General features: G+C 56.4%; 1 protein-coding gene across 1 annotated transcript; it reads right to left on the reverse strand.

The window, feature by feature from the left end:
- Positions 1-4,597: 4,597 nt before the first annotated feature.
- On the reverse strand, positions 4,598-12,476 carry SCNN1G (sodium channel epithelial 1 gamma subunit). Its single transcript, XM_015831749.1, has 12 exons — positions 12,160-12,476; positions 11,734-12,037; positions 11,284-11,477; positions 10,742-10,845; positions 7,823-7,986; positions 7,470-7,568; positions 7,016-7,133; positions 6,496-6,574; positions 5,888-5,945; positions 5,431-5,492; positions 5,235-5,310; positions 4,598-4,981 (listed from the first exon to the last, which is right to left on the reverse strand). Exons 1-12 carry the CDS (start codon positions 12,474-12,476, stop codon positions 4,598-4,600), a joined length of 1,959 nt encoding a protein of 652 aa, XP_015687235.1.
- Between the last annotated feature and the right edge of the window lie 1,365 nt (positions 12,477-13,841).

Consider the following 13,841-nt stretch of genomic DNA (forward strand, 5'->3'; position numbering starts at 1 on the left):
ATTAAATCACGGAGGGAGCAGTCTATAAACTCCTGGCCGAGAGTTGCTCTTTAGGGAGGCGGCTGACTAGGTGGTTGAGGGCTGGAAGAGGCTCCTCACCAGCTGGGAGTGACCCAGAAGGGCCTCTCTGACCTGCTGGCTGCTGCTTGTCCAAATCTGCCACTGCTGCCAAAGTTGATGGAGCAGCTCTGCCCTTGGGGCTGCTCTTGGCTTCTGGGCACAGGGCAACCCCCCTCTTAGGCCTCCAAAGAGGGGAAGGCAATGCCATGGGAACATGGCAGAAAAAAGGGTGCCAGGCCAGGTTTTCACTGTGATTGGGTGAAAGTGGGGAAAAGCTCCTGGAGCAAAACTTGCAGGTGCCAGTCCAGCCTGGAGGAGCACCCTCTGCTTCACTGCCAGGGCTTCCAGGCACAGCTTGAGGTCCTTCCAGCCATGGGGCTGAGGGAAGTAGGGTTAGGCTGCTTGGGAAGCTGAAGGAGGGAGGTGGCATCACCCTTAAACTGCCCTGAGTGAACTGCTGATATTGATAGTAGACATCAGAAGGAACCCAGGGTGGAAATGGTTGAATGAATAAAATCAATGGGAAAGAAGTGCCAAACAGAACAACAGAGTTGGAAGGGACCTTGAAGGTCTTCTAGTCCAACCCCTTGTTCAATTAGGAGACTCCATACCATTTTCAACAAATTATTGTCCAGTCCCCCCTTAAAAGCCTCCAGTGTTGGAGCATCCACAACTTCTGAAGGCAAGCTGTTCCACCGGTTGATTGTTCTCACTGTTAGGAAATTTCTCCTTAATTCCAGGTTGCTCCTCTCCTTGATTAGTTTTCATCTGTTGTTTCTTGTCTTGCCCTCTGGTGCTTTTGAAAATAAGTTGACCCCTGGTTCTTTGTGGCAGCCCCTCAAATATTGGAACACTGTTATCATGTCACCCTTAGTCCTTCTTTTCACTAGACTAGACGTCCCTAATGAAAAGAAGAGGGCCTGGCAAGCATTTTCTGGCCCCTGTGCCACGAAGAGTTGCTACATGTGGTTGTCTTTCCAAAGCCAGAGGCTGTACTGTGCATTTTTGCTTAAAACTCGAAATGACCTGTTAGACCATTCCAAGGTCAGGATGGTTCATTTGCCTGTCGCATCTGAATTCCTGCTGCAGCCATGCTAGTGGCTTGGAGAAACATCTTGGAACTTCTCCCAACTGACCCAGCCAGGGTGACAGTTCCTCCTCCCTGCTGTCACCTGCAGTAGGTAGTCAGATGGTGCATCTCTGTTCTTGGGGGGGCAGGGGAGGGAGGAATCCAGCTATCTAGCAATTTTGGGTGACTGGAAGCTGCATCCACTAGCAGGACACAGCTGGCTTCCATTCCCGAGGTTCCTTCAGAACCAACTGAGTGAATTCAGAAGGTCAGTCTCTGCCTCCAGATCTGGCTTTGGGTGGGTCTTTGGTTGGGTTATTTGAACCACTAGAAAAGGAGGGCACACTGTCCTTTCTCTGGTCCAAGTGGGCCTTGTGGGCAAGGGTGGCCACCAACTGTCCCAGGAACTGCCTCTTGGTCTCTGACTGATAAACCCCAGCAGATCATCTTGTGTGAGATTGCTGCAAGGCCTGGGGGGAGCTATAATGGCCTCAACCTGTCACATGCAAATGTGGCCTTGCTTCTTTCCTCCTGCCTCCAGTTCTCTGGGCTCCCTTCCGCTCTGCCTCCCCAATGCCAGAGCCTTCCTTATCATGCCCACCACTCGGTTTCCCTGCCCTTTCTCAGCCTTGGAAGGCAATCCCTGCAGAGAAGACCAGCCACAATCAGGACTGAATCATGTCCCCAAGGATTTCTCAAGGTAGCCACTACAGAGATGAGCAATCAGGTCACCTTGGCTGCAGGCTGCTTCTAGGAGGAAGAACCTGTGGGATGTTCCCCTGTCCTGGGTGGAGAAACTGCTGGTGGCCACCGTGGCAGTCAGCCCCAGGTCATGCCTCTCCCAGGAGGAAACCACCATGATATCATGTCCGGGCGAAGGGCACTCCAGGAGCTTTCTGTCCCCTGGCTGGAAATGGGTGTGTGCTGCTCCTTGGGACAGAAAGAGGGGTCCCTGGTGGTTTCAAAGCTTGGTTGTTTTCTTGCAGACCGTTCATTACCCAACCAGATAACATCATCAGTACTATTGCAGAAAGGCTTAATCAGTTTCCTCTTTCTCCCACCCCACACCTCTTCATGCCTCATCTCCCCCTCCCCCCAACACAACTTGGGTGCAGAGCTCGGCCCTTTCTACCCCTGGGGGTGGCTGGAAATTAGGAAAACAAAACAGCCCAAAACACCAACAAACACAAGGAGGACAAAACTGACATTGCAACCTGAAATACTATTTACTGGAAGGCGTTCATGCACGTCAACCCTCACCTGGTGCTGCCAGCCAATCTTTCCTGAAAGACCTTGAGATGTCCCATGGGCCGGGTGCTGCCCTGCCTTGCCCACCAGCGCGTTCTGTGGGTGCCTCTCTTTGATTTACAGGAGAGACTTGTACAAGGGGGGGGCAGCAATGGAGGTGTCAGTGAGTGCCAAGGGCTGACTTTCTTGAAGTAGAGATTTGGTGGGAAAATGTGGCAGGATGGAAGCTCCATGGAACTTGGGCTCTTCTGCCCAGGCAGGGCTTCCTGCTTTGCAGCAGGGCAGAATCGCAGCTGAGCAGGAACAGCAGGGATGAGTCCCTTGACATTTGGCTGGCAGTGAGGAAGGGGAGCCCCTCTCCTCCATGGGGGAGCCCCGAGGCTGCTTCCCTTGAGCCTTTGCCACAAGTGGTTGCTGGCAGCTGGGAAGCGGCCAGGCCCACCAGACCCTCCTCGCCTTGTCTCAGCACTCGGCAAGGGGAAGCTGCTCTTTCTGGCTTGGGCACAACCTTCATTGGTGAAGTTGGGCATAATTGCCTCCTTCAGGATGGGCAGCCTTTGCTTTTTGTGCCTCTCTCAGGACACCGCCCAGGTCCGTGACAAATGCCATCAAGTGGGGTATTCTCACAACACAAACTTTGTTGCCATCAAACTTGGCTCATTTCTGTTTTGGACAGCTTAGCAGCCTTCTCAACTGTGTGATGGCCTGGTGCATTGAACAGAAAATGATCATCTCGGAGACCAATGGCGAGGGAGAATGTAACTATAGGATCTCACTCCTTGCCAACTTGATCCAGAGGGCATTGAGCTGGATTCTAAATCCATTGGCAGCCTCCAGCAGGATTTATGTGGAAACCTGAGCCTTGAGGGGGATACTGGTGGATGGATCTTTCAGAGCTGATGGCTTTTTCTGACAAATCTGTGGGAGGGGGAGGGGCATCCGCATGGGAGGTGGGTAACGGTGCAATGGTGGATCTTCCAAAGGCCACGACCTCTGAGCTTCCATCAGATGTCCTGATGTAAATGCATCATTGTGCTTTCTGTGGAATTACAACATTGTGCAAGTGTTGGCCTTCTGAGTCTTTGTGGCTTTCCAAGGGGGCTGATGTGTGTCTGTGTGGGAGAAGTGATTCCTCATGTGAGGTTCAGCCCTTTTGTCAGGGAGGGAAGCACTGAGCACTCTTGAAGCACCTGCCTTCAATGCGGGAGGGGGAGGCAGAAATGTGGTGGCACACATTGGGGGCTCCTGGAGGCCATTAAAACAGTTGATCAGGGAACTGTTGAGGCTGGTGGGCAACCTCCCCACTTGCCTGGCCCCTCCCCTCCCAGCCCAGACATTGCTGCTTGTCTCCACAGCTACAAAGGTGACCCAAAGCCACACACCCCACACGCTGCTCTGCCCTTTTGGGGTGAGGTGCACATTTGCCTGGGACCCTCCCCCCTTTGAGAAGGCTGAATTTTCAGCAGCTCTGGCATGGGGGAGGGCCCTTCCCCCCACCCCACCCCAATTCCCCAAAGAAGAATCAGAGAGCCACACACACTGCTCCATCAAAGACAAGTTTATTGGCCTTCAGCCTCGGCTGCCCTCCTCTGCAGTGGCCGCTGTTGAGGCGCACAAGGCTGTGCAGGAACCGGCCTCCTCCATCCCTCCGGCTTGCGCTCTGCATCTTCCTGACAGTCGCAGGGCTTGGGGGCTGCTGCTGCTGCTGCAGGAGGTGCATTCCAGGGAGTGGTAGGGCATTGTCCTTCTGAATGCAGCTGGCCTGTGCAGGGTTTCCAGGACCAGGCAAAATGTAGCCAGTCAGGCAGAGGACTTAAGGTCAGCAACTGCCCTCCTCTCAGGAACTGGCCTCCCCCTCAGCCAATGAGCCAGCCTTAGAAGCTTACCCCTTGGCTGCTCCCCAGAGATGCCTGGAGCTCTCCTGGACCACTCACTGGCCTCCAGGATGGGGCAATTCGGCCACCAGTGGGGCTTCCCAACTGAGAGAGAAGGCAGCTCCTGTCCAGAGTTCAAGGCCATGGACTGGGTGCCATTTTGCCTGACTGTCCCGTCCGCCATCCTCACGCGTGGTAACAGCAGGCCCCCCACAAGGGCAGAGGTGAAGGGAAAGCACACACCCGATCGAGTCTCTTGCACAGGGAATTGCTGTGTTGCTGGTGTGTGGCTTCAGGCCTCCAGCGGCAACCCAAATCCCGGGGCTTTCCGTGGAGACCGCTGGCCTCACTGGGCCCTGACCTCCAGGGTGTCTGCCAACTGCTCCGAAAAGGGGCGGATGTGTCGCAGAGTGTTATAGTTGGGTGGGGGCGTTTGGGGCGGGGGCAGCCGCATGGCCGTGTTGAAGGTGGGGGGGTCATCGTCATCCTGGGCGCAGGCAGCGTTGTGGTACCCTTGCTCTGGGCTGGTTGGGGGTGCGCCATCCTCCTCTTCTCGGTCCTGCGTGCTTGATTGCCCTCTCCACCACCGCTTGGCCTTCTGCCACTGGTGGCGCAGGACAATGCAGAGCGTGTCCAGGAAGAAGACCTCCACAATCTCAATGACACAGACCACCGAGCAGCTCATCCACAGCCCCAGTTGGCCCCCAAAGTTGGATAGGAGCAGGACAATCTGGGGGAGGGATGCGAGTGTCACTCCGGTGACCGCCAAGAAGGGCGGACAGACTTGCCCCTAACTCCTGAACCAGATCCAGGCCCTTAGTCCTGCTGCCACCACTGGGAGACGCCTGTTGCTCGGAGGGCAGGGAGGGCAGATGGATTGGATGCCCTCCCCTGCCTCTCGGGAGGGGAGGGATGGGTTCCGGGGGGGGGAATTGGGTCCCACAAAGTGGAGCAGCCTGGAACTCGTCAAGGGGAAAACTTACATTGTTGGCTGGGTTTTCGGTGATGAACCTCTCATTCAGATCTTTGTAGAACACCACGAGATTTGCCAGGTCTGTCCTGGAAGGGAGGGAGGGAGGGGTTAGGGTTAGGAGGGGAGCAGCCAACGAGCCCCCCCAGGTCAAAAACAGCCTGAGGGCCGAAAGGTTCTGACAGTTAAAAAGGCAGGAGGAAACTTACTTGTTTAACATCTTGTGGCCCTTTAGGCCTTTGTCCCAAGAGAGAACTCGAAGGATCCATTCCTTCCAAGGAGGAGGAAAAGAGAGAAGGAAGGTGAGTGGAATGGGTTTGTATGCTTCTCCCTCCCACCCCCAGACTTTGCTGCTCTCAAGACCCTCTTAACCCTCCCAGCCAGAGCCAGAGCCAGTGCATGTGCCCCCTCCCCAGTTGGCCTCCTCAGAATGGTCACTGGGGTGGGCAGTGGAGCTGTCCGTCCAGGCAGGCCCCAACCCCATTTCCACTGGTTGCTTCCCCTCTTCAGGAAGCGGGAGGCTGACAAGGTGATGATGCCCTCTGTGCTTCTGGCACAACCGCCTCTTTGCCGCACCCACCAGACCCCGGTTAGGAGCCTCTTGAGATGCCACTGAGTGTGGAAGGGCATCCCTGGCAGGCATCCCTCGGCCGAGCAGGAACTTGCCTCAGACACGCTGGACGGCCACTGGGCCAGGCTGGTGGTGAGGGCCCACTCCTTCAATCTGCAGAGAGAGGCAGCGGCTGAAGAGCTGGGAGCAAGGGGGCTCCAAATGCAGGCAGTGCCTTCCAGCTCCCTCCCCAGTTTTTACACACAAACACTCCATGCTGGTTCAGTGCTTAAAAGCACAGGTGTTTAAAGTGCCCAGAGCAGTGCTAGAAGTGGCTCTTATTATTCCCAACCTGACACGATGGGGAATTTCTAGTGCTGGAACAGGCCCTGTGCGGACATAAACCTGGGTCTCTGCTGGACCGGAATGATCCAATTGAAAAGCAGAGGGGAAGGTTGGCAGCTCATTGGCCCTTTGGGCTTGGAAGCATCGGGCAGGGCAAGATTATGGGTGATCTCCACTAGGCTGCAGATGAACCCCAAAAGAGCTGTTTGCCTGAGCAGGGGCCACACTGCACAGCTTTTCACAAAGTCTTTCCTGCAGGAGAAGAGGGGAAGCTCTGAGTTTTCTCCAGGAGAGGCAGATGTGACGGAATGGAAGCCGCTGCTTTTCAGAGGCTGGCTTTGTGGTCCTAAGGTCTTGGGGACTTCCAGCAAGAACTTACTTGCAAGCTTCTCTGCAGATTTGCTGGCAGCCCAGCTGCTCTTTCACAAACCGTTCGTGCAGCTTATAGTAGCAGTACACTGCAGGGGAACAGGAAGGAGCGTGATGGAGGATGGAGAGAGGGAGGGAGCCAAAACTTCACCAGGGCCCCGGAGGAGAAAGCGCCTTGGGGGGAGCCTGAGAAAGGGCAGAAAGAGACTCACCTCCAATAGGGCAGGGGTCTCTCAGAACCTTCTTTTCAAAGCTCGGGCAGGGAAGGCGAAGCAGAGGTGGGCAGGCTGGAGGCAGCCCCAGGAAGCAGGAAGAGTTTGTCTTGGCTGCCACTTTCAAGGGACCTCATGAGACTCTAAAGTCGCCTTTCTCAACCTCAGTCATTTTAAGATAGTGGACTTCAGCTGGAGAATTCCGGAAGTCCATGCGCCTTAAAGTGGCTGAGGTTGAGAACACTGCTCTAAAGCCAGATCCCAACAGCCTGAGATCCGTTCCTGTGAAGGATCCTCTAACCTCCTGGGAAGACTTACTCCAATTGGGGTATTTTTTATAGTTGCAGAATTCGGCTCCGGCAGGCAGGGGCTGAGCGTACTGAGCACATCCGCAGGTTTTCACCATCGAATTCTGGAAGCAGGAATGCAGGCAGATCTGCACCGGGTGAAATTAAATGCTGGTGAAATCTGGTGAGATGCACACCATGGTCTTTTCCCTCATAATCCCTAGCAGCCATGGGAGGGGGGAGGGGGGGAGGAAAGAGGGGGAGGCCCACAGGGCTCAAGGCACAGCCTGCTTTGCTGCTTGGAGGGTCAATGGGTCTTGCAGCCCTTGGGCTGGGCTGATGCCCAAAGAAGGCAGCCCCAATTTGCTGAACAGCTGGGAAGGGATGGCCCAGGGGACTTGCCAAATGGGGCCAACCCTAATGGGTCCCACCTCAAGGGGAACTGCAGGGAAGGCCACGACCAGAGGGGGCCAACATGGATTCACCTGCAATGAGTAGCTTTTATTGTAGAGGTTCTTCACAGGAACATCAGCTCCGTCCTCCGTGCAGTTGCTGTATGGCCGGCTGAGACGGTGGGATGTGGTCTGCAGCATGACAAAAAAGAGCTCTGTTGGGGATACGCCTGGGGGAACCCAGGGGAGGGGGCTTGGGACCACCAGGGGAACATCCTTCTGCCAACTGTTCCACTGCTCCAAGAGGGCTTCTTTCTGACCTGCCCAGGAGACGCAGCTTTGAGCAGGTCAAAGAATGTGTGAAAGCCCCATTTCCCACAGAGCCTCTCAGCTGGGGGAGCCTGTCCCACTTCCTGGGCCAGAGACCCCGAGTTGCTGGCACTCACAAAGTGCATCCCGATGGAGGTGGCCGTGGCTGTCTCGATCTCAGTGCCGATATCCTCAATGAAGGGGTACTCGTCCTGATCGTGGATGACAATCTTGGCTCCCGTGGAGGTCACCAGGAAGGGGTTGTAGTCGGCCTCTTCTATGTACAGGATCACCTGCAGCCCTGGGCAGAGAAGTGGGAGCAACCTGAGGCCCTGCAGGTAGAATGAGCAGGACCAAAGGGGGCAGGTTGGGAACACCTTGGCCTGCTTTTCCCACAGCATGTCCAGTTGCTTACAAACACAGTTATCCCTACCAATCTACAAGACATTCAATCGAATTAAAGTTTTGATTGCAGCCAACTGCTGCCATCTACTGATCATCCATATTTTTTCGGGCCAGCTCTATTAGCCTGAGATGAGACACCGTCAGCCATTTAATCCCAAGGAGGAAGCCTCAGTCCAGAACGGAGTTCCTGTGGAGCACAAGGCTTCCTGCTGCTAGGACAGAGTCGGAGCAGAGGCTTCGAGTCCAACTCCTCTCCCTGGATGGGCCCATTCAACCTGGACAAGGTTTGAACAGAGACACAGAGGCCCAGGACAGGGCAGGAAACCCCGTATTTCGATAGATGGTGGTGCCCTGAGCAGTAATATCAGTCTTCTGTGTAAATATGTGCTGAGAGTTTTTTCCCCTTTCTGTTCAATCCTGTCTGATTCTCAGGGACTGCCTGGACAGGTCCCTGCAGTTTTCTTGGCCAGGTTTTTCAGAAGTGATTTGCAATCTCCTCCTATCTGGGGCTGAGAGAAAGTGGCTGGCCCAAGATGACCCAGCTCATCTGGTGCAGAAAGGCAGGGGGAGAATTCACCATCTCCCAGTTTCTAGCCTGGTGCCTTAACTATGACACCAAACTGCCTCTCGTCCTGTGAATAACTCCTCTAAAAGGGATGGTTTGGGTGGTAACAAGCCGTTTCCAGAGAAAGGGACGCTGGCTTTATTCCAAAACAAGACAAGGCCATAATGTGCATCTCCTGATCAGAAATAATGTGGAGGAATTCCTAAACAAGAGCCAAGGAAAGAAGCAGTTCAGCCTTGAAAGTCAGTTATTGTGTTTCTCATTCATTGAGCAAGTATCCACAGCTTTTTCTCCCACCAATAATTCTACTGGGCTTCCCTGAACAAGCCCTTCCACTGATTAGAGCAGCCACAGACTCTGAGCAGCTGTCCATCATATCAGGGAAGAACATGCTGCTCTGCCATTCTGTGCAATAATTGGATCACAGGTTGAAAAGAAGCCTTTTGTCTCCAACAACAAAAAGAAGTAAGAGGCCGCAGAAACATGGCTAGTTACCCTCATGCATGGCAAAGCTGTTGCTGTTCACTTTAATTTGCAGATTTATATGGGGGGAATCTCTATCTACTCAATCAACTCTGAAAGCCTAAGCAGTCATTTCAAGGTTTTGTACTTCCAGTTCCAACTCACTCATTTGGGATTCAGGCCAGTGAACCCCTTTACATCCTTTGTAGGAGACCCTGGACTCTAAAATAAAATGGAAGAGAGGAGGAGGAGGAGGAGGAGGAAGAGGAAGAGGAGGTTGTTGGAAGACTTAAGACTGGAAACCTGAATGTCAGCTCCTGAAGAAAAGGACCAGCAACCATGGAAGTAGCAGAAAGAGCTGCTGGTACAAAAGTCTCATCAGAACTGCTGACTGCTGGGCACCCCGGGCATCTGAGGCTGGAGATGTGCCTGGAAGTTTTATAAACTAAATGGAGCAGCTCCACAGAGCCTTGGGTGGCACAGAGGTGGAACCGGGATGCAGCTTAGAATGAAAGATGCCAGATGACAACAAATAGGCCAGGCGGCGGCACCAGCAGAGCAGGATATGGGCGTAAAGGACCAGAAAGCCCAAGAAGCTCAAGGGCCACCCCAAGACAGCAACTGGGGCAATCCTCGACCACAATTCTCTGTTTCTCAGTATCCTCTTTCAGGAGGGTGGTTGTTAAAGGGGCTTACATGAACCACAAATACCAAATGAGTAGCGAGTAGGTACTTGAGTAGGCATCAAGAATCAGGGATGCCAGTAAGGTTAATTAGCTGCGGCCACAATAAGCGTGAGGAGAGAGACACGATTAGCAGGGCTAAGAACCAGGCTGCCAAGATGGCCACCACCCAGAAGTGGGGACCAGGCAAACGAAGGCCCTCAGGGGACCTTGGATGGAGGCGGCCTTGGCCAGCTGGACAACCCATTCAAGGAGATGACAGCCTGACGTGGAAAGGATACCAGAACAAGAGTAATCGCAATCCTGATGTGCAAAAGATCTCAGGCCTCTGGAGCAGGAGAGATATTGGTCCTTTGTTAAGATGGCTGGTGTCCAGCAATAAAGAAGCCACGGTTGCTCCAAAGATTAAACTTAGCTGTGGTCTCGGAGAAACAGGTGGGGAGGAGGGGGTCATCTGGTGATGGCTCCATCGGGGACCCAAGTGGTCCTGTTGCCAGATGGGCTACCCCAACCTCCTGCTTCCGAGGAGCTGATCCTCACTCCCTCCAGGGAAGATCCTCCCTCCGCTGCTGGCTCTGAGCTGCCCCTGGGTGCCCGGTGGGGGGCTGGGGACTTCTGCCTGGGGTGGGAGACTGGGAAGCAGGAACCCAAGCGTTTCCCGACCCGTCTTGGACAGAGAGGCCGCCTTTACAGGGCAGGAGAGGCCACGTTGCAAAAGCGCTCCTGAAAAGGCCAGGTGAAAAGAAAAGGTGGGCAGAGCCCTGGAGTTCACAGAGGGCCACTCCACGCCCACAGGCGGAGGGGCCACGAGAAGGACAGAAGCAAACAGGAGACAAGCCACCCCGAAATGAAACCCCAGAGAAGCCAGTCAGAGAAGTTGCCAGCAAAGGGCCCAGCTTGCTCTCTTCTCCTTTGCTCCAGCGTCAACCTGCGGCTCTCACCGTTCTCGCTGCCTCCTGTGGACGTGGTCAGGATCTTCCCCTCTTGCCCACTGTTGAAGGTGTAGCAGTTTCCATGGAGAGGATGGTGGAAGGAAGTGAAGTTCCTGAGAGAGGCCATATAGGAAACATTCTACTAAGACTGTTATGCACACCATTTTCCCAAACTAAAAACATGTGGGAGAAACATTGTGTTTCTACTGTCTGGCAACCAGAACAGGAATCTGGCTTTGTGACGGTGCTGCTCTCCCTCTTCCTTGTTTTCCAAACGGAGAGCTGAGCCTGAAAGGCAGAGAGCTTAACTGGGCCAGTGACAAACACACATGCCAGGCCTGGCCGGAGTTTTTCTGCCAATTAGTTGGTGGGATGAATCTGGTGGCTGCCCAGTGCAGATCCTGAAACCGAGTTCAGCCTGCGAGCTAAGCTGGCAGTGCAAATGTAGCCCTTCCCTCTGAGCTGGCCAGTGACTGGCATGCTCTCCCCCCTCTCTCTTGGGTGAAGCTCCCCAGGTGCCCACTCTTGCCTTCCCTTGGCCCAGAGCTGACCTGGCGTCACAGGAGTCCCCGTCAAAGAAGCAGCTCAGCAGCAGCTCCTCTGCTGAGTAGCTCATCCTCTCCTTCTCCTCCGCATCGATCTGAGCCATGATGTTCATGTAGTGCAGCTTGTACCACTCCTGGATGGCGTTGACACCCGAGCTGAACGTGTACAGGGTACAGTCGCTCTTGTTGCTGGTGTCACACTGCAAGAAACACAACAGGCTGGGGAAGGTCTGGAGAAGGAATCCAGGCCGATCGCCACACTTTGGAAAACTTTTCAAAGCTGAGCTGTGTGCACATCGGAGGCACCCTCGCTCTCGCTCTCGGCACTCTGCGTGGGGCATGGCTCATGTCAGAGCCAAGGGGTGGGCCTCCTCCTAGCCACAAGCCCTGCCGCTAATTCTGACACCAGAAAGGCACCCCTGGAAAGACCCCAGCTGTCCGGGAAGGGGAACTCACCAGCTGGAAGCCCACAACGTCTTGGGGGCTTCTGACGTTGACTATGCTGGAGCTGCCCGAGATGATGCCAGCACTGTTCCGCCGCTTGTACCCAGCGGAGACATTGACGGTGGGCTTGGCGTCGAGGCTGTCCAGTTTCATCAGGGGAAACTGCCTGAGAAACTTGCTCTTCTCGGGGTGCTGCCTGCCCACCTCCCGGCGTTCCCGTGGCTTGCTTCCTGCCCCTGAGAAATTATACAAGGACTCCAGGGCTGCCATGGTCTCCTTGTCCAGTTCTGCAAGGTGTTCTTTTATGGCACTGTACCTGCGCAGGAGAAGGAGGGGAGGAAAGGTTGATGGCGGGCAGAAACCCCCCCCCCCAATTGTCTTCCTCTCTCTGCAGTATCGGTCCCTTGCTGCAGATTCCCACCAGCCCTCAGCACCTACTTGTAAGGATTGATGTTGCAGATGGTCACGGCTGGGAAGCGCAGCTTCTGGAACTGCACTGTGACGGAGACGGAGGCCGTGTAGTAGTTGATGACCAGCTGGGCACAATACCACAGAATCAACCCCACGGCTGTCAAAGTCAGGATGATCCAGAGGACCCGGCGTAGACGTCCCCGAGAGACCACAATGCGCCGGCAGCCATGGGTGTTGGTGTTCATGCAGTACCAGTGCATCAGCTCTTTCAGGGTGGGGGCCTGAGGGCCCGTGACGGGCAGCGTCTTCTTGATCTTAGCCTTGATCTTCTCCGCGGGAGCCATGCTGCCCAGTGGTCACTGTCCTGAGGGGGGGGAAAGGAAGGGGAAACTCTGATGCCTTCAACCAACCTGTGGGGCCGGCTCTAATCCCTCCAGGGCCCCTTCTGGGCTTCAGCAGAGCGAGGGGTCCAGGGGGCAGGGAAACCTCTCCTCCTCCTCCTGCTTGGAGGCTCACGGACCGGGGCTCGGCCCTACCTCGCCCAAAGGACAGCTCTGGCTTTGGGGGGAAAGGAAGGGCAGGGAGAGATCGGGGCTTTGGGCGCCTCCCTGGGAGCCAAGGGGGGCTCCGGCCGTCCTCCTGCAAGAGCCGGCGGCTCTCAGCCCCCTTTCGCCAAGGGAGCAGCCAGCTACGCGAGCCGGGCGCCGAGCCAGGTCGAAGGGGGTCCGGAGGTCTCCTCCGGCGAGCGGCCGCGCTCCTGCCCGGAAGAGGCTGCTCTCCCGCCGCCCAGACTGCGCCGCTGAAGGCGACCCGACGCTGACGGCTTCTTCCGACGGGGCAGCTGGGCTTCGCGGACCGGCGGCGGCCCCGGAGGAGTCGCGGCAGCCCCAGCTCAGCCCGCGTCGCTCCCCGGGCGGGCGGGCGGCAGCGGCGCGGCTCTCGGCTGGCCGTCGAGGAAAGGGCCCAAGGCGGACGGGCGGGACGAGGCTCTCCCCGCTCCCCAGCGCGACACCTGCGCCTCGGCGGCCCCAGTGGGGGCCCCGCCGGCCCCGCGTCTCACCTGCCAGGCGCCGCGCCCGAACCGCCGGAGCTCTCCGCGCTGTGCCCGCCGCCCGCCCGCCGTCGCGCTCTCTCTCTCGACTCGGGCGGCGTCCCCGCCCCGCCGGCTGGCTGGCTGTCCCGCCGGCCAAGCTGCCTCCCGGGCACCGGCGGTGCTGAGGCGGCCCCTGGCGGCGGCGGCGGGTGGCGCGGCAGCCGGTCCCACCCGCTCTGCGCTAGCCGGGCTGCGCCCGACCAGGCTGAGGGGGCGAGGGGAGGGCGCCTGGGAGCGGAGTTCTGGGCCACGCCTGGCCCGAGCCTGTGATTGGCGCAGGGACACCCAAGTGGCGGTCAGGCCGAGTCCGGGAGACGAAGGGACGGCAGGACAGGACGGAAGCGCGGGCTGAGAGGCCAAGATGACCTCCAGTAGGAAGGGAGTTGGGAGCCCCGGGGACCTCGGCAAGAAGCCCAGCTAAGTGGAAGGAGCCCCAGGAAGCCGCCAGGAGGGCTGGCTGGGGATGGACGGAAGAGAGGGGGATTGTCCGTCGGACAAAGACACTTGGGACGCTGTCCAGGTGCACAAGGGGAAGCTGGCCAAGAATCCCTTTCCAGGCCATAATAATGGGCATAAATTGCAGCGACCTAGCTTCCATCTAAACATACAATTTTTG

This window comes from Protobothrops mucrosquamatus, unplaced genomic scaffold (genome assembly GCF_001527695.2).
Source record: "Protobothrops mucrosquamatus isolate PMUCROS unplaced genomic scaffold, P.Mucros_1.0 scaffold_278, whole genome shotgun sequence".
Lineage (NCBI taxonomy): Eukaryota > Metazoa > Chordata > Lepidosauria > Squamata > Viperidae > Protobothrops > Protobothrops mucrosquamatus.